Raw genomic sequence first — 24607 nt, forward strand, 5'->3', positions numbered from 1 at the left:
TTCTGGCCTATTTTTGTTCCTAATAACTCTGTCATTGATAGTTTCATTATAAGACAATGTTGCTGGGATTTATCCCATATTTACATTTACTGTCATGTCTTTTTGTTTTTCCAGTATTCATACATTAATTAATAAATTCATACAGAAAAGCCTGTTAGCCAAAGAAATTACATCTTTCATGAAAGTTACTACAGATCAATACTGCTAGATTATTCTATTATATGCCACAGCAAATTTGTAATTATTATTATCATCTTACTATGAAGAGATGAATCAGCCAAGAAATCCTCCTGGGATTCTTTAATTTCCCCAGGTCTTGATTCATGAAATTCATTCCTAAGTGAAATTTTCCACCACCTGAAAATTACCTACAATTGTGGAAGAAGAAAAAGAAAAAAGGAAGAAGAAATTAATATCAACTACCATGAGATAAATACATTGCTAAGATTCAGGATTCTGGTTGTGTAAATATTACTACATTCCCAAAACAAAGTTATCATAAGAGATCAGACCATGGTCACATTACCAGCGGCCCTACAATATGCTTCAAAGGACAATAAACATCCCATAATGCACCTAGACAAGTGTGAAATGTTTTTACATACAAAGAAAACGTTCTCAACCCGTGTGCAAATTGTTCGTAGAAATTAACACACATTTAATGACATCTCAACTTGCAAAACTATAAACATTCTCCTTTTGTTCTTCATTTAGTCACAAACACAATTCATCAGGCATTAAATTATGTGGTTAAGTAGAAATACCCATTCAACTGCTCAGGCATTCAAAAGTGGCAGTATTAGAAGTTGAACTGTCATTTTAACATTTTGTTAAAATCAAAACTAATAGGACAGTTCAAAGCTCAGCACGTAGACTGTCTGAAAACTCTGGAAGAGGCTCTCCAGAAGTACACATTCAACCCACATTTTCAGAGTCAGAAAAATAAAAGAAAGCCTGCATTACAAAGCATGCAACTGAAACAAAAGATTAGTATGAATAGTAAATTACGTAGCTATGAAATGATGGAGAACAAGTGGCCCTAGCTATCAGTAATTTTCCCAGAGTTCTCTTCAAACATTACATATATGCTTGAATAGTGTGTCAGCTTTTAATATTGACTTTTGTTTTGTTGCTGTCACAGCTCAGTTTACAGGAGAGGGAAGTCGTAATCAGGTCTCTTCCTTCACACAAGTTGTTAGCAAGCCAAAAGTAGGATTCAGTTGTTCTTGTGGGCAAGGTTTAAAAAAAAAAAAAAAAAAAAAGAAATCTTTTAATCATACTAATATTAATCTATTTTATTTCCCTCCATTTCATTGAGAAAAGTGAGGATTTTACATTGTTATATGTATAGGTGGATTCCTGACACAGAGAGCGATAAAACTGACAAATGAGAATATTACTGAGGTGTACATTTATAAACACTCACATATATAAAGAATACACTCCACAGAGTCTTATTTTTTCTACTGGCATGTAGAAAAGCAAAATTAAAAGCAAGCTTTGAGTTAACTGTCAATAAGCAACAGAAGACTACTCACATATACTGACTGAAGAAAACAGAGTTAAATTTACTATTACAATTCTTATATCTGACAACAGTGGTTTACATCTCTCAACATGAAAGTTAACTTTAGATCTCTCTGGTATTTCAGTGTCAAAATGTAGATTTTAAAGTTGAGAAGAATTAAGTATTTGTAACTCCCAATGAGTTGCATTCACTTTCATAATTCAATTTCAAATTAAAGCTCAGATTCCAGATGATCTGCTAAGGCAGGCCCACACCAATCACTTCTGTACTTTTTGAGTCTTGCTTGTATCCTGTTGATATCTCACATACAGTAACAGTAAATAAGTTTGAATAAAGGCTTAACATCTACATTTCAATGTCAAATGTAGACAGCTAAAATTTATCATTTTGATGTTTATTTTGGCTAATGTATCATTAAAGGGGGTAGTCGGGATGACTAAATAATTTCTGATAGCATACATACAAAATAGCTTTGATTAACTCTCAGACATATCCACAATACTCTGCAAAATAACCCTTATTATGTAAATAAAAGAAAAAACATCCTCCTCAGTGGCATAAGTTCATCCTATTTTATGACGATACACACTATCCTTATTCCTTTGCAATGAAACAATTGCCTCTTTGAGGGCAAAACCCCCCATTCATCTAGTCTGCATTCTAGAATTTAATATATGAAAAATAAATTACACCACTGAAACATTTTATAATAGCAGAATTAACATTTCTGTAATGTACACGCACAGTATAGACCACCATGTTGCTAAAATAACACCACTTAATATACTAGTGGTAATATGAGGATTCAGTGCAAAAGAGATTATAAACCACTTGTCATTCTCTTTCAGTGATGATCTCACTACCTGGGAAGGCTTTAAAACTAGTATGTTTGTAGCCCACCATGGTGATAATAGGACAGTGAATGCTGTACTGTACTTCCAAATGCTCTTTTTATCTCTAGCAATGTAGGGAGAATCAGCACGTAAGGCTACTTCCATTCTTATTTATGGAAAACATGAGGCAAGAATAAGGTCAGAACAAAACTGATATGCAAATGGAGAAAGAAAAGACATCTTTCTACATGTTCCTCAGCTTGCATACCCTTCAAAATGGTATGCAAGAATACAGTGTATTATAGCGAAAAAAATCATTGTTAAAGGAGAAAAGAAACCTGGTTAATATACATATGTGTGTATAGACTCTTAAATAAGATTTTATCTTTATACAATCCAACCAACCCTAAAATGGAACACTAAGTCAATACTCTACAAATTAAATACTTCCATCCTATTTTTAGAGCAATCACAGTAGATGTTTTAGTTATAAAAAGTTACTTTCTTGTAGTATTGTTGTACAATTATAAATTACATAGTATTTTAATGCTAATTTAAAAAACTTCAAAAAATTACAGAAATACATATTTCAATAATCTCTCCTCTTCTTAACTGCTATACTAGGAAGCACACTGCAACAGAACTATCTGCCAGAATGGGAAGATCAGGCCAACAAGCAGAGGCGCAGGAAAAGTAAAATATTCAAGTAATTTAATATAAATACCACTGTGTGTTTTCTAAACATTATTCTTTGATTTACAAACTGTCAATAGCACTATTCCATTTAAAAACTTCTGTATGTACAAATACCCAGGACAAACTACAGGTACCTCAGTAATTTGCTAGCACATTGTTATCTCAAAGAAAAATACATATTTTGTAATACCTATACTTTTTGTATAGATTAAAAAGATGAAGAATGGAAAGTATTATAAGTGCATCCTGGTTACCATGGACACATTTCATTCTTGATGTTATTTGGAGGTACAAGTGTTAAAGCAATTCACTACCACATTGCTTACTCCATTGGCATTTCTTCATGAAAGAGAGAAGAGGAAAGGATGAGCAGAACCTAATCGAAACAGCAGCAACCACCCAAGGCTTTGGATAAAAAGTCATAGCAAATTTTTAAGCAAATAAACCAACTAAAATATTTAAGTGAAAATTAGCAACAAATAAACTATTTAGGAAGTATCTATTGTCAAAACTAATCTGGACTGTAGATTACCAGAAGCATAGTACTATTCAGTACTACTCATATTGTATGACAAAATAATTTTTGAAGTTTGTCATTTGGTGAGCCATCTTTTAAGGATGGTGGGCTCAACCTTCCCTTAATCTATTTTGGAAGTTATAGAACTAGGAGACAAGTCTTACATGACAGACTCATACTATATAAGAAACCTCTGGGGGAAGCTGAAGAAAGATGGTGTGAATTGTGAAGCCCTGTTATAATGGCTGTTTCCTTCACCAATACACATTTTTAGGATTTCAAATTTCTCCAGACTCAGCTTTCTGCTTTGCTTAAAACTAGTAACTCAAAATACAATTTCTCAGATTACAGGTTATTTGGAGATTAATTTTCCCTATTTTCTCTCAAGTTGTTCTACTTTAAATAGTTAAACATTCATTGGTGGAGGAAGGTGATGCCAGAATCTAGAAAACAGTGCTTGCTGAGATTTAGGAGATCTAGATTCAAATATTTTCCTCTGTCCCAGGTGAATGGCCTAAGTCCCCAGTCTTTCTTTTTGGCCTTGGATTTGTCACTGCAGTCCAAGCTCTCACTCCCCTGTGCAGTGAAGGAGCCATTATGCCTTCTACTGAAAAAAAACAGTGACATTCTCAGTTAGTCTTAGAGACTTTACCTGTACTAAATCCCTTCTCCCAGGCTGTTTAATCCCATATTCTATTACTTTTCCACAGACTTAAAAAATAAAAAAATAAAAAAAATCTCTGCTTTTGGCTGGGTTTTGTGGATTGGAGGAGACTATAAAAATTTATGTTGCCTTACTATTTGATTTTGAAATTAGAGTATTCAAATGCTTCTGTCCCTCATTTTACCTCATTTTCTCTTGCAGATTATTGTTGCATTTTTGCTGCAATATCAAATAAATTATTATTTTTTAAGCATTCAATTTTCATGCACCTCAGTATAGAAATCACCCATTTCACCCTCACATAAATCATTACAAAATAAAAGTGGAATAAATATCAACATTACTGAAACTTCTTCAAGGAGATAGCTTTAGAAATATCTTATAGTTATGATCTGTATACCTAAATATCTTTCAGTTAATTGATCGCTTGAAGCCAGTATCAGCTAATCTCTTGCCTAAGAGTTTGTAAACCTAAGCTGAATTTCCAAGGCATGAAGAAGTCAAACACCCTCACTAGATATATAATTTTTTTTAAATTCTGAAATTAATTAGCAGTGAAAACTACCAGCTTACCTGCTTTCTTCACCTTCCCAGTCCCTGTTAGTATACATGTAATTTTACTTATGAAAAAGCACTCCTCCTGTCATAGCTTTTTCTACTCTTATTCTAACATAGCCACATCTAATTGAGAAGCTGATACTATAGTACTGTAAAGCTTTTTAAACAGTTGCAGCTACATCCACACTACAGCTTTGACTGCAAAAGTAATAAAGGAAAATTTGAATAGGACAATAGAAATCTTTAGGTTTAGACAGAGCTATGCTTATTTTGCAAGTGAATGAAGCTTAGGCTTCTAGGTCACTTTAAAAAATGCAAAATAGGTACCTTAAAAATTTACTCACTTTTCACCAAGGTGAGGCAACCATGTATTATATGCAAACTATGGAACCAAGTAGCACCAACAATGCATAGGTATTTGCAAAAGAACTAAAATAAAATGTTAAATAAATATATAAAGAGCTAGACTGAGGCTATCCTTATGCATTGACACTGACGCAGCTAAAGCAAATGCTATTTTGATCCCTCTGGTATAAGCTGTTGAAGAACAGTAACACAAATGAGCAGTTTCATGCAAGGCTACTAATGGCATATTGTGATTAACTTAAAAGCAAGAATGCAGATCTTGTGGAACTGAAGAATCTGTTAAGTCTCCTTTTTTTTCTCCTGCCCCCAAAACCAAGTGGATTCTTGGCAATGAAAAGACACCTTTGTTTCAAGAAATATTCCCACTGTGCCTTCACACAGCATAACAAGCAACATATAGGTATCTCACAAGATGTTGTGAAACAGTTAAAGAAATGGATAGTTACAGAAATTACATTTAACAAATATTACCAAATATTCATACCATGATCTTGGCACAGTTACATAGCAACGTTTTTTGTAATAATTTCCTCACTGTCTCTACACAAAAGAAAATGGCACTCTCATGTTTAAGTTCATTAATGATGGCTACACAAAAATTAAAAAGCTCTTTCATATCCATTGCTTGCAATAAGCTTTTTTTTGCAGCAGGACCTAAGCCCTGCAATCAGAGAGGCATCTTTTGCCAGTTTTATGAAATTCCATCAGCATCTCAATCTGTTAACACTGAGGCTTCTCTCTTGTGGCCTACTAGATTTTTCAGAGCCTTGCTATCATGTTGTATGGAGCTTTCTGGCAAATATGATCACCTGAGGACACTTACCTGAAAATCCAAACTTTTGCCCAACCCTATAATATGTATGGAAATAAGGTGAATGTTCAGCTGGCTATTTCAGTCCTTTGTAAATATAAAAATATGGATAAGAGCCAGCAGAGGATGAGGATGGATGGCCTACTGTACACCATCATTATATCACAGCCTTGAGCTTGACCTAGAGTGTAAAAAGAAGAATTCACAAGGAATTCACTATCCGTCAGGACAAACAGTTATTTCCAGCTTCCTTATTCCATTTAAGAGTGAGATTTAAAAAACAAACCCCCAAACCCCCTCTTAATATATGTTTTTAAGTCTGCCTTATTTTGGAGACTTTGGGTTGCTGTAATAAACATCAGAGCTGAAAAGCAGTTGTAATCACTCATTGCTATTGAAGATGGGTATCTTCCATCTTCTAAGCAACAACAGAAAAACAGCTTAATTTTATAACTGGGCTTTAAGATCATAAACATGAATAGCTTAATAGAAGACAAAATGCTTCAAAACTACTGCTAAAATACTTACCTAAACATTTTATCTAAAGTGAAAAATACTGTTTGTACTAAAGTCTTAGCTCCACATCATACAACTTCACCAGTACTATCCTGAAAGTGATTAAGGCTCCTATCGGATTAAATAATTTGTTCATTTACCAATGAAAAACAGAATAATAGAAGATTCCTTATAACACATTGTGGCTTTAGATCCATCTCCTTAACCTGATCATTCTGCTATTACAGAGTTTAAAAGATGAGTTATGTTTTAGTGGACATACTGGTGAGTCTTGTAAGATGTTCAGAGAAAAAACAATACTGTATGAGACAGGTAGAAGGACACTACTAAGAAGTGTAAATCAATACAGTACTATTTAACTCTGCCTCTCCCAATGGATATTGCTGTGCAAATAGTTGTAACTGAAGAGGATAAAATACAGTACATTAAATAACCTAACCAGCAAGACCATTCTCCCTCCCAATTACACCACATCAATAGAAAGATTTAATATGTTCACCAATTAAAGTAAGTCTCCAACTGTGCTAGGCTAGTGAGCCCACAAGCTTTTATTGCTGCTATACAGTCACTTCTTAAATATTCTTTTACTTTCTGACCGGCTACTCAGGGACAATGTTCCACCTGTCCTTTCACTAATTAAGTAGTATCAGCACTGTTACTTGTATATATTTGAGCCTCCCACCATTTATAACAGGTTTCTATTTAAAAAAAATAATCAGCACTCTAAAGTTTTAGATAGTAAAGACAAGTGTACATAAATATTTGCATAAGAAAAGTAGTTCTTGTAAGTTAGCAGCAATTTGAAGAGAAGACTGGTTTATCTGGATTAAATGACCATCTTCACAGTTCACCGTTATTTCTTCTTGATATACTGAAATTCACATGTAATAAAACTCCTCAGTTTATTGAAGCATATAGAATACATTTGAGTTAAAATCAGAACATTTATAATGCACTTAAGACCTACTTAAACTACTTTTAGAGTAAATCACAAGGCAGTAAGGAATAGTCACATAATGCTGTTAAGGTACAACACATGAACTGCAGACCTGCATGTTTCTTTGGAAAGACCTAGAAAATAATAATGCCTCTTTAGCCTTTACAGCTTGCAGTACATAACAAACCAACTGTGCTACTTCCATTGCAACTGTTTTCTTTAACAAACATCCAGTGGTCATAATTACAAACTCCATAAACTACTTCATAACTACTACAATATATAGCACATTTCCTACAGTCTTGGAGAAAGATGGATTCAGGAAGGATTGTGTGATTTGAAGTTTTTAATCATACACAGAGATGGAAGTACAGAAGTAAACAGAGTTGATTGTTATGATTGCTTTGACTTCTTTTTTCTTTCTTTTTTTTTTTTTTAAATAAAGACTTTATTTTTCTGCTTGATTTAGAACATTTGCAATTAAAGCTGTTACTTTGCTATGACTGGCCAAAGGAGATTATTTTGAGAGTCTTGATTTGGTTAATATGCAAGAATGTAAACAATGTTTGTTAGCAAATGCAGCCTGGCAGAATGAACTACACTGGTTTCGAGGAGGGTGAGGGGGTGTGTGTGTGAAATAATACTTGTGTACCTCAAAATTGCTGGCAGGTTTTGACCTGCTCCATTGGATATGAAGGCAAAATGGACTATCAACAGGGTGCAATTAATGAAGCCTTCATTTATTTAGGGTTCTCAGAAGTCTTTGAAGGAAAACTTTCTAGGAGTAAGAACAAAAAATGAACCACATCTGGGTGCAACAGTGCAAGAGTTCAAACTGCAATTAAACTAAACCCATGCACTGATGCCATTCCACATTTCAGGCATGCACAGTATGAAATCAAATAGGTACTAGCTGCTGCCTGTTATGTCTGTGAAATTGGATGCTTTTTGCTCTTCTGGCAAATTATTACCTTTTTTCCAAATTTAAAGTAGGACTTGCGACACCCATGCTTCATTTGAAAATTGCTACAAAATTCTATGTTTGCATTTGCTATAGTACAGGAAGTTATACTAATTACTATTTTGTCTACACTGATAGGATCACATCTGTACAGAATAGTAACTTCCTTCTCATTTGCACTCATGAGGAAAAAAAAAATTAGATGTCTCTGGCATTTATTAGACATAGTCCATTTTTCAGTCTTTCTATGGGATGTCCAGTTCAGATATACCAAAGAGTCTGAAGTGCCAAACTTAATATGCTGTGCTAAAGAAACTGTTCTACAAGAAAAATAAAAAGTTCTCTCAGACCATCAGGTTGAAGTTTCAGACAACAGTGTGTACTTGCAAGTTTGTACAGATTCTTCTCAGGATCACAATAGCCATCATGCAAGCCCACATACTTCCCTCCCCTATGTCTGCTTTGGTTTTGGAGAAAGAAAACCAAACTATTAATAGCAAGAAAAGATAAAACAATTTAGTTAGCAAACAAAAATAAAACAGTGACTGCAGTAGAGTACAGCTGTAAAGACAATGGCATATGGAAAGAAAGATGACTTCCTGGTGTCAATGCAAACTGTTCCGTGACTTGCTATTAACAAATATTTCAAGTGCATGGAGAAGAGGAGAAAAGAAACGTCACAATTCCAAAATTTCATATGTAGCAACTACAAAGCTGTTAATTTTTCTCCCACTTCACTCATACTCAGAAACATGAACCCCCTTAAACTAAGGGATCAGCTCTGTGCATGCGTGCTTGTACATGACTACCAAAGGCTTCCACTGAAAGCATTTGAAAAATATTTTAGTAAAATACAGGAGGAAGATGGAATAAAAAGCTTGGAAAAAATAATTATCTTTTCCTTTGGGGAATGCATTAGTTACGTTTGAGTAAGAAATCTGCTGCCTTGCCCTCCCTCTCTTCCCTTCCTCTCAGTTACATGCCAGGTTTATTCCTATATTAGTATCTTTCCTCATTGGTTTTCCCAGAGCTTGGGGGGTGGGGGGGGGAATAAATAAAAAGGTGAGAAAATAAGCAAAAAAAAAAAAGCTAAAGGTCTTTATCACAGGTGCTTTGCAGCCTAAGTGCTACCTTTATACAGACTTGTGCACACAGATCAGAGGAAACAATACAAGAGCAGAAGAGTGAGAGACAATACAGAAAGGAGGGGGTTATGTGCTGAGGGGAAAGCAACACTATCAGAGGGAACAAAAAATTACTCTTGAGGATCAGAGTCTTCAATTATGAGCATGATACTTGCCATTTATTAACACGATTAAACAGGCAGACCTAGATAAGACTGCCACAAAGAGATTATTCCACTATTTAACAGAACAAAGGATGCTAGCTAAGTGCAAGACATAACATTCCTTTCTATATGGATAAGACACTGGTAGGTTTCATCTGAAACTATTTCTTTTAGTTTCGTCCTCCTTACTTCAGTTTCAAGGTCTCCTTGTTACAATTTCAGGTCTTAAAATTTCTTCTGTTTGTTTGGGGTTTTTTTTTCTTCTTCATTAGAGTAAAAAACCCAAACAGTCAGACTCCCTGCTATGTGTATAAAAAGTCCTAAAGTCTAGCAGTGTTAAAACGGAAAGTCCTTTTCTATAGAATCTGCATCTCCTTTAGCAGAGCATGTGCACATCACTGGCAATCCTTTTTATTACAGATGAAGTCTTAGTTCCATCATCCCACTGCTCCCTTCTTGGATACTTCTTATTATCCTGATTTGTATTTATCTGCAACTAGTTTAATCTAGTATCTGCTGAAAACTGTTTTCCTATATTATTACATGGTCAGCTCACTTTCAGCACTGACATCTCTTACTCTGAATTTTGAGAAATGTCTATTGTGCTGGCCCCTAAAATCTCATCACAATTTTTAAGAACAGACTAACACTCTCAATGAGTTTTTCAAAGTTCCCTTGCAGTATATTTACAGCTTTAATTTCACCTGATCAAACGACAGGAACACTAAAGAACCCATCACATTGTGCAGGTATTCAATATACTTGATTCCTACCTGTATCTCCAGTTTTCAGAAAAATCTGTGGTGACAAGTATGCCCTTATTCTCAGTACTACAGGTAGCATGCTCTCTGAAAAGGTGGGTTTTTTTTCTTTCTGTTTCTTCAAACACTAGTTTTGTCCAGTTCAATTTTAATTACTCGTTTTACATTAAACTTAACACTTGTTACCTCTAGGTTTCAGTCTCACTGTAAACTGCACAGGAGGGAACAACTCCACAATTCAGCTGTAGCACCAACTTAGCGAATACTGAAATCTATCCTTTCATTATCAGTTGTCATAATCATTTGATGTGCATGTATATTAAAAACATACATTGACTTTTCTGTCACAAGTATCTGCTTGCTCTTTTGATGCTTTCCAGCTAAACAGCTTCTCTTGCCTGCAATCCCCATCTGTTGTCATTCCTTTTACTCTATTGTTCACAATCATCCTCTAGCTTCAGACACTCTCTCCTAGGCTTCTGGTTCTCCCATATCATTTTGCCTTTTTTGACAAATTATTTTAATCAGTTTGCTGTGCACTAATGTTCTTTCTTCTAGTTACTACACTGCTCCAGATAATTTGTCTCATTCAGGTTTCATCCAAAAAATGACATTTACACTGGTTGCACCCAGTGCACAATTTTAATCTAATTTAGCAAAGTTCATCCAAAAGCTGCAGGCACTTTTACTTTGGTTTAATTTAGGCTTATTTCAATTTAACACAAATTGATTTAGTTTATACCCAATCAAAATCAAGTCAATCTTTACAATAAGCATCCATAGAGCAGTTTAGACCAGCTGTCATCATTTAACCCCAGCCAGCAACTAAGCACCACGCAGCCGCTCACTCACTCATCCAGTGGGATGGGGAGAGAATCGTAAGGAAAAAGGTAAAACTCGTAGGCTGAGATAAGAACAGTTTAATAGAACAGAAAGGAAGAAAATAATAATAACAACAGTAATAATAACATGACAATACTAATAAAAGGATCGGAATATACAAAACAAGTGATGCACAATGCAATTGCTCACCACTTGCCAACTGATGCCCAGTTAGTTCCTGAGCAGCAATCCCCCCCAGGCCAACTCCCCCCAGTTTATATACTGGGCATGACATCACATGGTATGGAATACCCCTTTGGCCACTTTGGGTCAGCTGGCCTGGCTGTGTCCCCTCCCAGCTTCTTGTGCCCCTCCACCCTTCTTGCTGGCTGGGCATGAGAAGCTGCAAAATCCTTGACTTGGTATAACCACTACTTAGCAACAACTGAAAACATCAGTGTGTTATCAACATTCTTCTCATACTGAATCCAAGACATAACACTATACTGGCTACTAGAAAGAAAATTAACTCTATCCCAGCCGAAACCAGGACACCAGCTTTAAGAAGTTTGTTTAAAAACAAACTTTAAATTACAGTGGTGCATCTTTAGATAAGACCTTTCATAGCCTAGCACACCTTGAGATAAAAATCCTGATCCTTTTCTAGCTTTGCCTTCTACTTTTCTTCTTCCTTCCCTTGAACAGACTACTGAGTGCATTTAATTGATTTTTGATAAATGAACAAAGTATAAATATATGGTACACCTAGTCAAGTAAACATAGCTGATGGTTCTTCGTGATGAATGCTGCTGTGTATGTCAAAAATAAGAAAATTGCTCTTAGTTAAAGGCAACAGAAAAGAAGAAATAATTATTTTCCTAACTTGAAGCAGGAAGAAGGGAAACAAGACAACAGATAGGAACACAAACTTACCTTTGGTAACACAAAAGCAGAATTACTCCTGAGGTTTCCCAAGACAGAGAGCAACGGGGATAAGGGACGTACTACCTAAAGTAAGGCAAGTGAAGAATATAACTAAATCTTTCTCTGGAAGAACAAGCACTGACAATAATGATCATGTAAACAACAGACACTCAGGTACCTTAGGAAACATTTACTTAATTAAGCAGAAGACAGTGGTGATTGCTTACCTTGAGAAACTATTACACTTTCATGACCTGAAAATCATTCTTGGCAGGTAGAACTAGATCGAGCATGATACCTTTGAAGAAAGCCACAAATATTAAAGCATGCATAAAACTTAAAATAAAATGGGAGCTAAACCATTGCAAATCAGTGTGATACTGCTGGCTACATACTAAAGACCAGTTCTAAGTGGACAAAAACCAGCCTAGACAAAAGAAAAAATTCCTCTCTAGACTACCAGTTGATACAGAAAACTAGATTAATAGCAAATAATGCTAACAGAGAATTAACTAAAATTACTTTATCATCTTTAACATACCTTAATTGAAATTGATATGAGAATATTCCAATGCATCTTCAAATAACAGCTCAACCACTATTGAAAAAGGAATTTTATAAGTCCACATGACAGTACTGAATTATTGTAGGGTCACAAACAACTGAAATTCACAAGTAATAACCACTGAAGGACTCAGTATCAGTTATATCTCTAATTTCAAATTAATAAATGAATGTTTCACAGGGTTACACATTTAGTAACGTTCGTGGGGGAAAAAAATCAAAACAACAACCCAAAACATGAGAGAACTGAGTCTTCTGGGAAGGAAAAGTCCCACCACTTACATTGCTGTATGTGATGCCTTCTGCAGAGAAACCTTGATCCACCAGTAAGGAAAGTCCTGAAATGCCAATGTTGCTACTGCAACACATCACAAATTGCATTTCATTTGTTAGAAGTCCAAATTTTCCTATGTCAGTTGGGTTCTTGTGCTGGATTACATCTTCAATGTTGCAGCATGACCAAAGAATCCACAAATCTTTCCCAAACTGTCATGGATAAGTTCTAGCAACTGCATACATCCAGAGGTGGTGCATTACAGATGAAGTGAGAGATACTATCAGGCATCCAAACTATACCACAATATCACAACATTGCTAAACCAACATATTTTAGCTTTGGACAGAAATACCTGACAACAATATTCATGGTTTTCCAATATCGCATTATTTCCCCAGAGAAGCTATTTCCATTTTCCAAACAGCTCTGCTGTTTACTTAGATATCTGAATTAGAGACAGCAAAAAAGCAAAGGAGATTTCCCTACGTATTTTAGGCATAACAAACATTCTCCTGATAATAATTGCTTAATACTGTGTGATACCATTACCATGAAAGTGTTCAATTATTTTGGAAATACACTTTTTCAGTATAACAGAGCATTTCCTGAGCTAGAACAAAATGGCTTCCTTCTCCTGAAGTCACCAAACTATGCTTGAAACAATTCTGATTTAAGACAACAACAACAAGAAGTTGTTTTATGCAATTAAAGTCCTCTATGCAAATAGCTCATAACAAAACTATCATTTTTAAAATCCCCTTTAGAGAAGTTTCTGCGCTCTTTTTGTTTGTTAAGAATTCAAAATTCTCCATTTGAAATGTCAAAGAAGAGACTTGAATAGAATTGGTCCAGCTAGGCAATAACTGGTATGGCATCCTTCAGGTTTCAAATGCAAATAAAATAGTATGACTTTGAAAAAGGTTCACCTCCCACAGTTCTATACTTAAAAATCAGACTTATCTTGCAAAAAAAAGTTTCATATAACATGAAATTAATTTCAGCTTAATTACTATAATAACATCTGTCAATTTTTTTTTTCTCCAGTCCCTCTGGCTTAAGCACTTCAAATGGCATCTTTTGTCAATCAAATAGGTTATATATCAAGTGTCATGATTAAGACTTAAAAACAAGCCCAAGATACAAAGGCAACACTTAGTTAACTTTACAGTATCATTTTTCAAAATGGAGGAACTATCCTTGCAGGTTTCAATACAGCCTGAAGGTACTCACAACTGAAAAACAACCAACCCACAACCAGTAAAACAGCCACTTATTAATGTCTCATAAAATCAAAATTTTATTGAAAATGCTAAGTTTTGTTGGTTTTTTTGTTTTTGTTTTGTTTTGTTTTGTTTTGTTTTTTTAATTTAGGATTTATAGAGATCTGACATGGAACCAAGTTGTTTATTGGAAAGGGATTTCTTTTTTTTTTAAAAAATGTTTTTTAAGATTTAAGTGCTGTAGGTTCAGAAGTTTTACTTACAACTAAAAAAGCCAGAAAAAAACCCTTATTTTTGAAATTAAAATAATGAATTACAGGATCTTTTAAGAAAATATTGTAGTTCTCACTATCCAAAATAATATGCTGTGCTCAGAATATATCGATTTAATCAGAAACTGACTGAAGATATAGAAGTGAACACTAAACAATAGAAGCAATGATGGGTGAAGAACAAGAACAGTCATCAGAACTGTTTGCCTAGTTACTTACATTATTTGCTCATCTAGATGTCCTGTATATATTTGTTAGAGAATCTAGCTGCTGATCTCTGACAAAACATACAATTCTGCAGTTACGTATTCGATAAAATTCAGTTATCCTGACTGTTATATGAGCAGATCATATGTGGAATATTGCACAGAATGACATTAGTTTTGTATACATATGATGCCTGTCTTTTACGGGTAAGTAGCTAAACATTTTACTAACATGACAAAATCCTCTGATTAGCGCAGCACTCATTAAATGGTGACAGATGCTAGTATTAATTACACGTTGAGTGGATCATTTTCCCATTACGTTTCTTTTGTTACCAGCTTCATCTTTCTAGTTATCAGCCTGTCCTATAAGCACATTAAGCACCAGACTTTTTTTTTTTCTTTTTTCTGAGGTGGGGGTGGTGGTGGTGTCTATACTCCTTGTTCGACCAAAATGAGTGACCGACCTTTTCTACACTACCCCACCATCTGGATTCCTCTCTTGCAGTTTTCAAAACCTGTACTTATAATCTGTAGACAATTTATAAGAAATTTTATTTTGAAAGGTTATTTGTGTGGCTATCTGAAGTCATCTTATGTTTAATGTTGGAAGCCATATGATTTATTGCTTGCTTTGTACAAACAGATAATGCCTATTGTTGTTTGTGACAAACCTTGCCAAATCGTAACTGGCATATCCAATATTAATTTGGTATTTCAAGAGTGATTGAGAAACATCTACAGTGAAAGGTAGGTGGAAAGGCATATGTTAAGTTGCCATCCTTGATGTCAGTCTTGAGAGAAAAAGGTTCCCATTCTATCTAATATTACATGCACTCACACAAAACAAAAACTATCCACTGTTCCCATGAATTCTAGCAGGATTCCTAGTACATGTTTTATGGCCAAGCATGTTTTTTCTATTCAGTATGTTTATCCTGACATGTACACCAACTTCTCCTTCATAACAACTCAAAGCACTCCTGGGCAGGGGGGGGATAAAAAATTGAAAAGTACAAATGGCAAAGTCATTCATTAGAAATAATTTCTGCCATAAACCAAAATTGAAAGTTGACAGAGGAGAAAGACATTGGAATAATAACTGATCAAAGGATGATCTAGAGTCACTGATGTGATTTTGGTAGAGAAAATTAAATACAATCCTAAAATTTAAATCACACGGAATTTTCCAGAAGACACAGGGAAGTAACAATGCCTTTGCACATGGCAGTCATAAGACTTATTATTATTAAGAACAGAAGTTCTAATGGGAAGAAATGCAGCAAAAAGATACTAAAGTGACCAGAAAGCAGAGAGCCTGTTTCACAAGTGGAGACTGAAAAAACAAAACAAACCCTATCAAGAGGGCATATTTATTAAATATATATAACACTTTTATACACACACACACAAACATGTATACACACATATATAACATTGTTACCTACATTCAAGGGCAGTATTCAAGCTAAAAGATATCCCCACACAAAATAAGCTGTAAATTAGTCTGTATAACTGCATTTCTAACCATCAGAGAAGTGATCATCTGGAGCAGTTGTTCTGTGTGAAGTTGCAAGGCAAAAAAAGCCTCACTACCTTTGAAACACATCAAGTCCCATTTATGCCATGAAAATCTATTATGTGGCTGGATGAAACAGCAGGGACTAGGACTTGATGACTTGAAGTCATCTCTTTCAGTCTTTTATTTCTGCAGCGGGACTGGTAGATGCCCACACAGGGGAAATATGTGAGTTTCCCTGCATTTGTAAAGTTACGATTGCAACCTTAAAATAGCTACTTGAAAAAAAAATTCTCTTCACTGATGGTTCAAAAGATGTCTCCTTCTACACAATCCAACTGATTGAACTGTATTCTGTGAAGACTCACTTATGCATCTGTACCTCTATACAGTCTACTTTTAGAAGAGTTATTTGCAATGAGTTAGAAGGCTCTCCCCTTCTTACACTTCCTCCTTTAAGTAGCTTATGTAGAAACTAGTTGGTAATCTTCCCTTCCTAACTTCTCAATGGAAGTGCATGCTCACTACTTTGTAGTCAATATCTTTGTTTATAAAGTCCTGATTAACAGCTCTAATTTTGAAATATAATTGAAACTGAATTTGCATATGGGATGGCAGCTGTCTCTTGCTGCAAAATGGAAAGTTACCGTCAGGGTCTCCTTGTCACGTTTTGGACACAAGTACACCCACACAGACAAGTGGGTGTATTTCTAGCTATTTTTTTTTTTAATTACTGCTGCATTTGATTGATTAGAAAAGTTCAAAGTAGCCTCTGCTTTTGTCTGCTTCCACTATGTTGTTTGTCCACAGCAGGCCCTGCTTTCCTCTTTCCAGGTGTTCTAGTTTCTCTAAATTCAAGTTAAATACAAACATGCTGAATACAAACCTTGCTATTATTACAACTGACAACATTGAAAGTAATAAAATAAATGTTTTTTCAATTTATTTTTGCAGTAATAAAATAATTCACATGCTTACAGCTGAGGATGTGCCCTGTGGTATCACACTCTAGGTACCCTTTTTGTCTGTCTTGTCCTCTTTATTTGACTACTGTCCTATACTTAGCTTCAGCAAACTTCTTCGCGTATGCTTAACTCTGCTCTCAGAGACATCCTTTAATTTACAGCAATTCCAGTTCATTTATTTTTAGTTATAGAATATACAACATTTTGGGCCTACTGTGCTGATCTTGAGGCAGTAGCAGAACATCCCTAACATACCAGGCTGCATGATGGAAGATAGATATCAGTTCCATAGAATAAGGGAAGAGCTAAACAAAAGCCACAGACATTTCACACAACTTGCCTGAACACAAAGCCTGCTGCCATGGACTTGCTTTTCCCCCCAGATATGGCCTCCTCGTCCAACTAAATTTCTTGCCCTAACACATCCTTAAGACCTTCTGTTTTTGTAGAAAATTTCTGGTTCTAGGACAGTTTGACTTGATAGTCAGCTGATACCCAGAACTCCTGGCCATGACCACAGGTACATGCACTCTGGAGGTATATAAGACATGCCTGGTAAACTAGTAACTTCATCCTGAAGGAGCTGAATTTACTGCTCATGTAAAGACCATGTAGACCATTCAAAGTAGGGCAACACACACAGCAATTTGGGAGCCTTCATACAAATCCACCATGCAGCCACAAACTCCCTTTTTGTTTTTAAAGAAAAACAATGAACTGTTTTGAAACCACTGACTTTGAAGAATGGGACTATTCAAAGTAGCAAATTTCAGCATTCATGTTACTGTGCAAAGTTGGAGTCTGAGGCTGTAAGGTCTTTCAGGCAATGACTATTATTTATTAGAAGACTGCAAAATAGCATACTGGGAACGTGAACTAACAACTAGGCCTCCTAGATGCTAACACAGTACGGCTAAATATATTTTACATGATACATAACTCAGCACATCAGTGATGCCTATACCTCCAATTATTACTTTTGACACAGACAGCTTCTCAGGAGATTTCATAGTCTGCAGAAAGGCTAACTAGCATCCAGAAGTTTTACACGTATGACAGTTAAAACTGCAGAAATTACTTATGTGAAGTTAGTTGTTTTCAGCTAGTTCACATGCAATTGAATTGGGAAGTTTTGCTGGAATCAGATACATCAGCTTCAGAGGATATAGTGATATATTCAAATACATATGTTCACTGCATCATACTCAAATAAAATGAAGTTCTTCAGATGATCCAAAGCAGTTCTTTTTCAATGACACTAGCTTCCTGGTAATGCTTTTGTACAATAAACATTTACAGAATAATTTTAACTTATTTCCACTGACAGTTACAAAGCTTTTTGCACAGTTTATGTTAACTGGCTTTGGTTTGTTTTGAGGATATATTTGGGCAGCTGAAAACAAAACCAAAAATAGATATCTGAAGTATTTGACAGGAAACTGATATGAGAACCAAAAAAATGAAGATAATAAGGACATCTTATTTTTATTATCTGAGTGCAAAAATGAATGGTAGAAAACCCGTAACACTCGATTACTTACTCCATGAACAAGCATGGCACTGATGCGACTCCCATGAGGTCAATGGGACGGGCCCATTGCAAGACTTCAGCTACAGAAAAGCATGTATTTCCCAGCTATTGTGCAGCACTGTAATTAGTCTCAATATTGGTGGAACTCAACTGCCTTGTCAGTTCTACCTTACATTTCTTTTGAGGAGAACAAAACCAAAACCCCTTCTGAAACTGCTAAAGACACTGGTGACTTAAAAAGAAAATCTCAGCACCGGAGAGACCAAAAGAAGGAGTATGTAATATAGAGAACACAAATCATTTGGAATTGCAGCTGAACTTCAGTTTGTCACCTTCCCCTCCCTCTAATTTCTCCGTTACAAACCTGACAATTCCCTCATCCCTGGAAGAAAATATGTTTGCTATTTTGGTTTACTTTGGGAAAACCAAACCAAACCTTCCTCCTAGTTTCAAAATATGCTGTTTTTTTGTTCCAGCGAGACATTTTAAAAACTTTATCAGAAAAGTTTTTGAAACTTCACAACTTCTAAATCAGTATGTCCAGTGTGACATGTGCTTCTATGTTCATCTCTTATACATACGAAGTCAACCCAGTCAAAAATAGTCAAAATGAAACAAAAATTATAGAAGATTTACATTTTTATTTCATAACCTTATGAACTCATAATCAGATTTGTTAAATCTCATTCATTTACTGTCAAATATTCCTCACTGATGATTACTATTAGATTATTCTGAAAAATGTTCATATAGCACATTTTGCAGCACATTTCAAAAAAAGTTCAAAAAAATATCTCTTTTGGGAGATTTAGCATTGGTTATTTCCCTGATTGGAAAACCAGTTATGCACACAGCCATAAGACAGGACACCTAAACATCTTCAGGTACCATATGGAAAATATAGACAGTCTTCCCATTCACAGATGGGCAGTTTAATTTTATTTTCCTGGAATGAGATGTTCGACTATTGTGTCCCCCCCCACCTCTGAGAGTGCAGCTAAACTTGTCTCTCCTTAGGAGAAATACTATTACTTAAGGATTTGTTATTTATTTACTTTAAATGTTAGCATCTCATTTATTTGTGAGGCATTTCTGAGAGTAGACTTAAGTTTAAGGTTACAAAAATCACAGATGTGTACATACTTCTTTGCAAGGCTACTAAGTCACCATTTTGAAGGATCTTTTTTCCTGCCTTCCTCTGGCCCTCACCCAGAGGCCCTTTCCACAGGCTTGGGATAGTCGAGGTAGAAGGCATCTCCCACATACAGAGGCTCCTCGTCCAGACACACTTTCGCCTACGCTAGGAAATAACCCTTTTTAGTAGCAAACCCTTACCTGCTCCCCAGCTGCTTACCGCCACCCCATCCCAAGGCGGCATGCAGCAAGGCGCTCCCAGCCCTCCGGAGGCCAAACCAGCAGCACTTAGTGGTAGCGCCTGGCGGGTGGCTACCTGCAGGCGTTAATAGGCGACCCCCGCCCTTCCCCGGCATGGCGCTGCGAGCCCCTCCGCTCCTCACCCACCCTTCCCCAAGAACAGGCCCTCACTGAAGCCACTGCTGCCTCAGGAGCCGGGGGCAGGCCCCGACCGCCTGCCTGCCTGCCTTCCTTCCCGGGCGGAGGAGGAAGCGGCGACCAGGAGGTGAGGGGAAGAGAACGGCGGGGCGGACACCGCTCCCCGCCCGCGGGCGGGCAGCCCGGCACCCACCTCCCGCCGGGTGACGAGCAGCTGGCAGAAGTCCTTGCTGGGGGCCGGGGCCTGCCCGCGCGTCTCGAACACCTCCTCCCCCAGCAGCGACGCCATTTTGGGACGCTGGCGGGCGGTGTCTATGGCAACCAGGAAGAGGCGGACATCACGCGGGGTCACCGGGAGCCCAGCCCCCTCTTAAAGGAGCCGGGCCGGCAGTAACGCGGTGGCCGGGCAGGATCTTCGCCCCCGCCGCCGGCAGAGCCCCGCTCCCCCGCCGGCTCCACCCCCCTCCCGCGCCCCCCGCCCTCCCCCGAGGGGAGACACTCGCGCGGACCCAGGGGTGACGACCCCGGCGGAGGGATACCGGCCGCCGGCCGCCGACCCCGCCGAGCGCAGGGAGCGGGGCCCGCACACGGCCGCAGCGGGGGCTGCGTGGGGGGCGGCAGCCGGGGCAGGGGCCGCCCGTCGGCCCGGGGGGCGCGCAGGCCCCGGCGGAGCCCCGGCGCCGGGAGAAAGTAGTCCCGCAGCCTCCCCCTCGCGCCGCTGGAAGGGGTTCGGCGGCGGAGGCGGCGGACGAGGCGCTGCTCGGTGCTGCGGCTTCAGCTGATAATTGAAGGGAAGAGAGGCGGCTGCTGCCGGGAGGAGGGGAGGCACGGAGCGTCTGCGGAGGCCGCATCGGGACAAACTAGGTACCTGGGGTCCCTCCGCTCTTTCAGGGGGCGCCGGGGAGGCGGGCGCGGGGTGGCGTGGCGCTGGGCCCCTCGGCAGCCTCTGGGCCGGGCGGCCGGGCCTGTTGTGTCATCCCCGGCATTAGCCGAGCTGCCCTTCCCGGCGGCCCGGGGCAGGGGGAGGGGAGCAGCGCCATCCCGGAGCATTGTTGCGGATGGGGGGGCGGGCGGGAGACGGGGACGACACGACGCCGCGCTGGTGAGTCTGTGGAGGGGGGGAAGGCCCGGAGGTGTGTAATGGGGCGAGGGGAGGGGGCTCTCGCTGAGGAGGGAAGGGGTGGAAACGGAGCTGACAAAATGGCCAGGCAGTCACCGGAGCCCGCTCTAGGGACATCCCTTCTCCCCCCGGCGCCGGGCAGGTCTGCTGCCCGCCGTGTCGCCTCGACCGGGCTGCCCGGCGTGTGGGGGGAGCGCGGCCTCCCCTCCCGGGGCCCTCTGTAGCCGCTTGATACAAAAGGGCAGTGTCAGTGTTGACACTGCCGTACCGATTTGTATGCCCTTCCCCGTCTTCTCCCTCCCCCACTCTGGTTGGTCCCCTTTTCCCTAATGGCTCTTTCTTTTTTTTTTTTTTCCTTCCCTTTCCCCCCCCCCCCCCCGAAGGAGCTATCGAATATCTTAAAGGAAAAAATAGCAACTCCTCTTTCCTTCCCCCCCTGCCCGGCTCGATAAAAATGCTAAATAATCGGCCGACGTCCATATTTCACAAGCTTTTGGGGGGGAGGAGGAAGGTGGGAAGAGAATGGAGGCGCTTGTAGGGTCGGAGTTACAGTGCTGGCTACCCACAAGAGGGGTTATTTTCGCAGTTAATGTTTTAGACCTGATGTTTTTGTTGCTTTCAGTCAAGAAGCAAGTTGCCTGGTCCTCGCGTTTGCTTGCATAATGCGTCGTACTTGGAGGCTGATCAAACGCTGGGTTCTGCCTTTCCTGCCTTGCTCTTCCTCCTTCCCCTTCCCCGGCGGGCTGGGGGGGCTGGGGAGTGGGAGAAGTTTTGAGGTGCTGGTAGCACTGACGCCAGCCGCCTCCTGGTTACTGCTCTGGTTTTCTGGGACTGGGAAACAAACCGATACCGGGGCTTTCGCCAGACCTGTAGGCCCGTCTTCCTGCTGTTCAACTTTTTTATTGTTCCCCCCCTCCCCCCCCCTTCCTAGTGCACTGGCTTTCTCGACAGCCAGGGGTTTTCACAGAACGGGAGTCCGAAAGTCTAGACTGTGAACCGGAAAATAATAGGGGAAAGAATGGAAAGTTATGTCAAGGGCTTTGGGGGAAAAACATCGACGTATCGAACAAAGGTCCTGCCTGTATTGGAGAGAGAGGCCTGCATGTGAGGCCTGATTGTGTCGCATTTGCACACGGGGAAGAAATGAGTGCTTGGTACTGGCCTAAATTTATTCTGTAAGTCTGGCATGCAACTTGGGAACATTTTTAGAGTGTGTGCAGTTTGTTTTGAGGGTGGTTTTATTACGTGTAGCAATCCAATAATAATTTGGATTTGAATTTTTTTCCAAAAGACTTTAGTTTTTTTTTTTACTTCCTGCCTTTTTCAGCAGAAATGATATTGATCCAGAGGTTCTAACACCATAACACAAAACTTTACTCTAACAGGGTAACTTCCACAGTTTATGTATTGTGTGTATTATGAATATTGAGCTTCCTGGTGCTTTAAAGGCTGTCAGAAAGAGAAGTTGAGTGGTTACCACCTGACAAATATGAAGTACATCCTTCATAATGAGAAAGAAGAGGAATTCTAATCACTTATTAAATTAATTTTACAAGCTTTTCTTAGGGGAACTGTCACTGTGGATATACTTTCTTTGTAAGACTTCAAAAGCTAGCAAGCATTGCTGTGATTACTTCTGTTTATCTCTGCTATATTCTCTTCTCTCCAGTTTTCTCTCTCTCTTCTCTCCCACTCCCAAGACCTAATTGTACAGGGGTGTTTTTTGGTATTTGATTTCTGCTCAGATTGGTGAGGTTTTAGAGTTTTTTTTATTAAGGTAAAACTTTAAAAATATATTTTTATATGTATAAAAATATGCATAATGAACATGAGAGCACTTGAAAAATAACTATACCTTTCTATTGTTTGGTAGCCTATTTAATAAACATTGATAGGAATGAAAGTATGTATGAAAACATTAGTATTTCAGTTTCTGCAGCTTATAGATTAACAATTAATGTTATACTTGAACTAAAGTTTAAAAGCAGTGTTCTGGTGAGTAAATACTGTAAATAATACTTCAAGTTTTCAGAAACTTACATGTTTTTAGCTTGTAATAGTTTCTGTATTTGTAAGATGTAGCTGGCTGTGAATGGCTTGGGTCTGTATATAGACTGGTTTTGATCTTATAGTGGGAGGGTTTTTTTAGTTTTATTTGGTGTATCCTGTTGTTGTGTTAGAAATATAGGTAATCTGATTTTCTTTTCAATCCTAGGGAGTCTCTGGAAAAAATTGGGAGTAGTAAGCTTGAATTGACAACTTTAAGTCTGAATATTCTTCAGTCTCCAGATGGCTCCATAGGTAGGAGCCTGAACAGGTCTTAGCTGTTAGTAGAAAAATTGTAGGTCATTCACAGTGTAACATTACTACTTACTAATATAGCAGATCTACTTCAGTAGGAGTGCCAACCTGTTGAGTAAGAGGCTTATGAAAATGGTGTCTTCTGATGTCTTGCAAAAGTTCTTCAGTCCAAAGTGACCATTAGGGAAACAACCTGTATCTTCCCAGTAAATGAATAATCAGAACTGTCATTCTCAATCAGGAATCATGCAAAAATTCATTTTTTATTTTCCTTTTTAAATTGCATATTGACTGTTTGTCTTCAAACCCAGAATGTAAATATTACAGAAAAAAATTGTAATGAAAACTTGTTCTTATAAAATTATTCCTAAATTTGAGGCTGAAAGCTATAGGTAACAAAGACACTGTATGCCTTCTGCAGCAGTTTAGCAAAAAGATAATGCAGTTGACTTCAGTGTCATGAATGAAGACATGATGAATTTCTGTGTGGGTCCTTACACAAAGTAAGTACAGTTACTTACTTTGGGACAATCCAGGAATATAACCTGACTAAATTCCTTTTGTTTCTAAGCAATGAAGCCAAAGCATGAGTAGGAAAGTTATTGTTTGACTAACTGACATGTTTGTACTTAATTTGTAGTGAATCTCAGAACTATGTGTGTTAATCTTATATTTATACACCGTGCTATATTTTCTAACAAGCTAATTAGTAAGCATCATGTAGAACACTTCTGATCATGAGTCTGTCTTCTGTCCCACTGAGACTAAATTATTGTGACAAAGTATAATCAAATCCCAAAGTTGTACAACATGGTGTACTATCACATTGTTAAACTTAACCTGGAATGTTTCTGGGATTTCCCATTGGCCTGTTGCACGATCTGTGTCCTCTTCATCAGCTGTTAAATTAGAAACACTCCCTACAAAGCACTTTGTGG

At 38.2% G+C, this 24607-nt stretch overlaps 2 protein-coding genes across 8 annotated transcripts in view; one reads left to right on the forward strand and one right to left on the reverse strand.

Moving 5' to 3' along the window:
- FBXO36 (F-box protein 36) overlaps positions 1–20745 on the reverse strand; it is a 32835-nt gene extending 12090 nt beyond the window's left edge. For 2 of the 3 annotated variants that reach the window (XM_075031800.1, XM_075031801.1), the window contains exons 1-3: positions 20442–20745; positions 12192–12266; positions 260–368 (exon numbers count right to left, since the gene is read on the reverse strand). In XM_075031800.1, the coding sequence (XP_074887901.1) occupies positions 260–368; positions 12192–12266; positions 20442–20537 (280 nt within the window). In that variant the 5' untranslated portion in view covers positions 20538–20745. The remainder of the gene's footprint in view (positions 1–259; positions 369–12191; positions 12267–20441) is intronic. The other variant, XM_075031802.1, reaches the window with a different exon arrangement.
- Positions 20746–20916: 171 nt separating this feature from the next.
- The window catches only part of TRIP12 (thyroid hormone receptor interactor 12), an 81622-nt gene continuing 77931 nt past the window's right edge, over positions 20917–24607 (forward strand). For all 5 annotated transcript variants that reach the window (XM_075031787.1, XM_075031792.1, XM_075031793.1 and 2 more), the window contains exon 1: positions 20917–21112. The gene's annotated coding sequence lies outside the window, so the exon portion shown is untranslated. The remainder of the gene's footprint in view (positions 21113–24607) is intronic.

The sequence above is a fragment of the Buteo buteo genome, chromosome 7, assembly GCF_964188355.1.
Source record: "Buteo buteo chromosome 7, bButBut1.hap1.1, whole genome shotgun sequence".
NCBI lineage: Eukaryota > Metazoa > Chordata > Aves > Accipitriformes > Accipitridae > Buteo > Buteo buteo.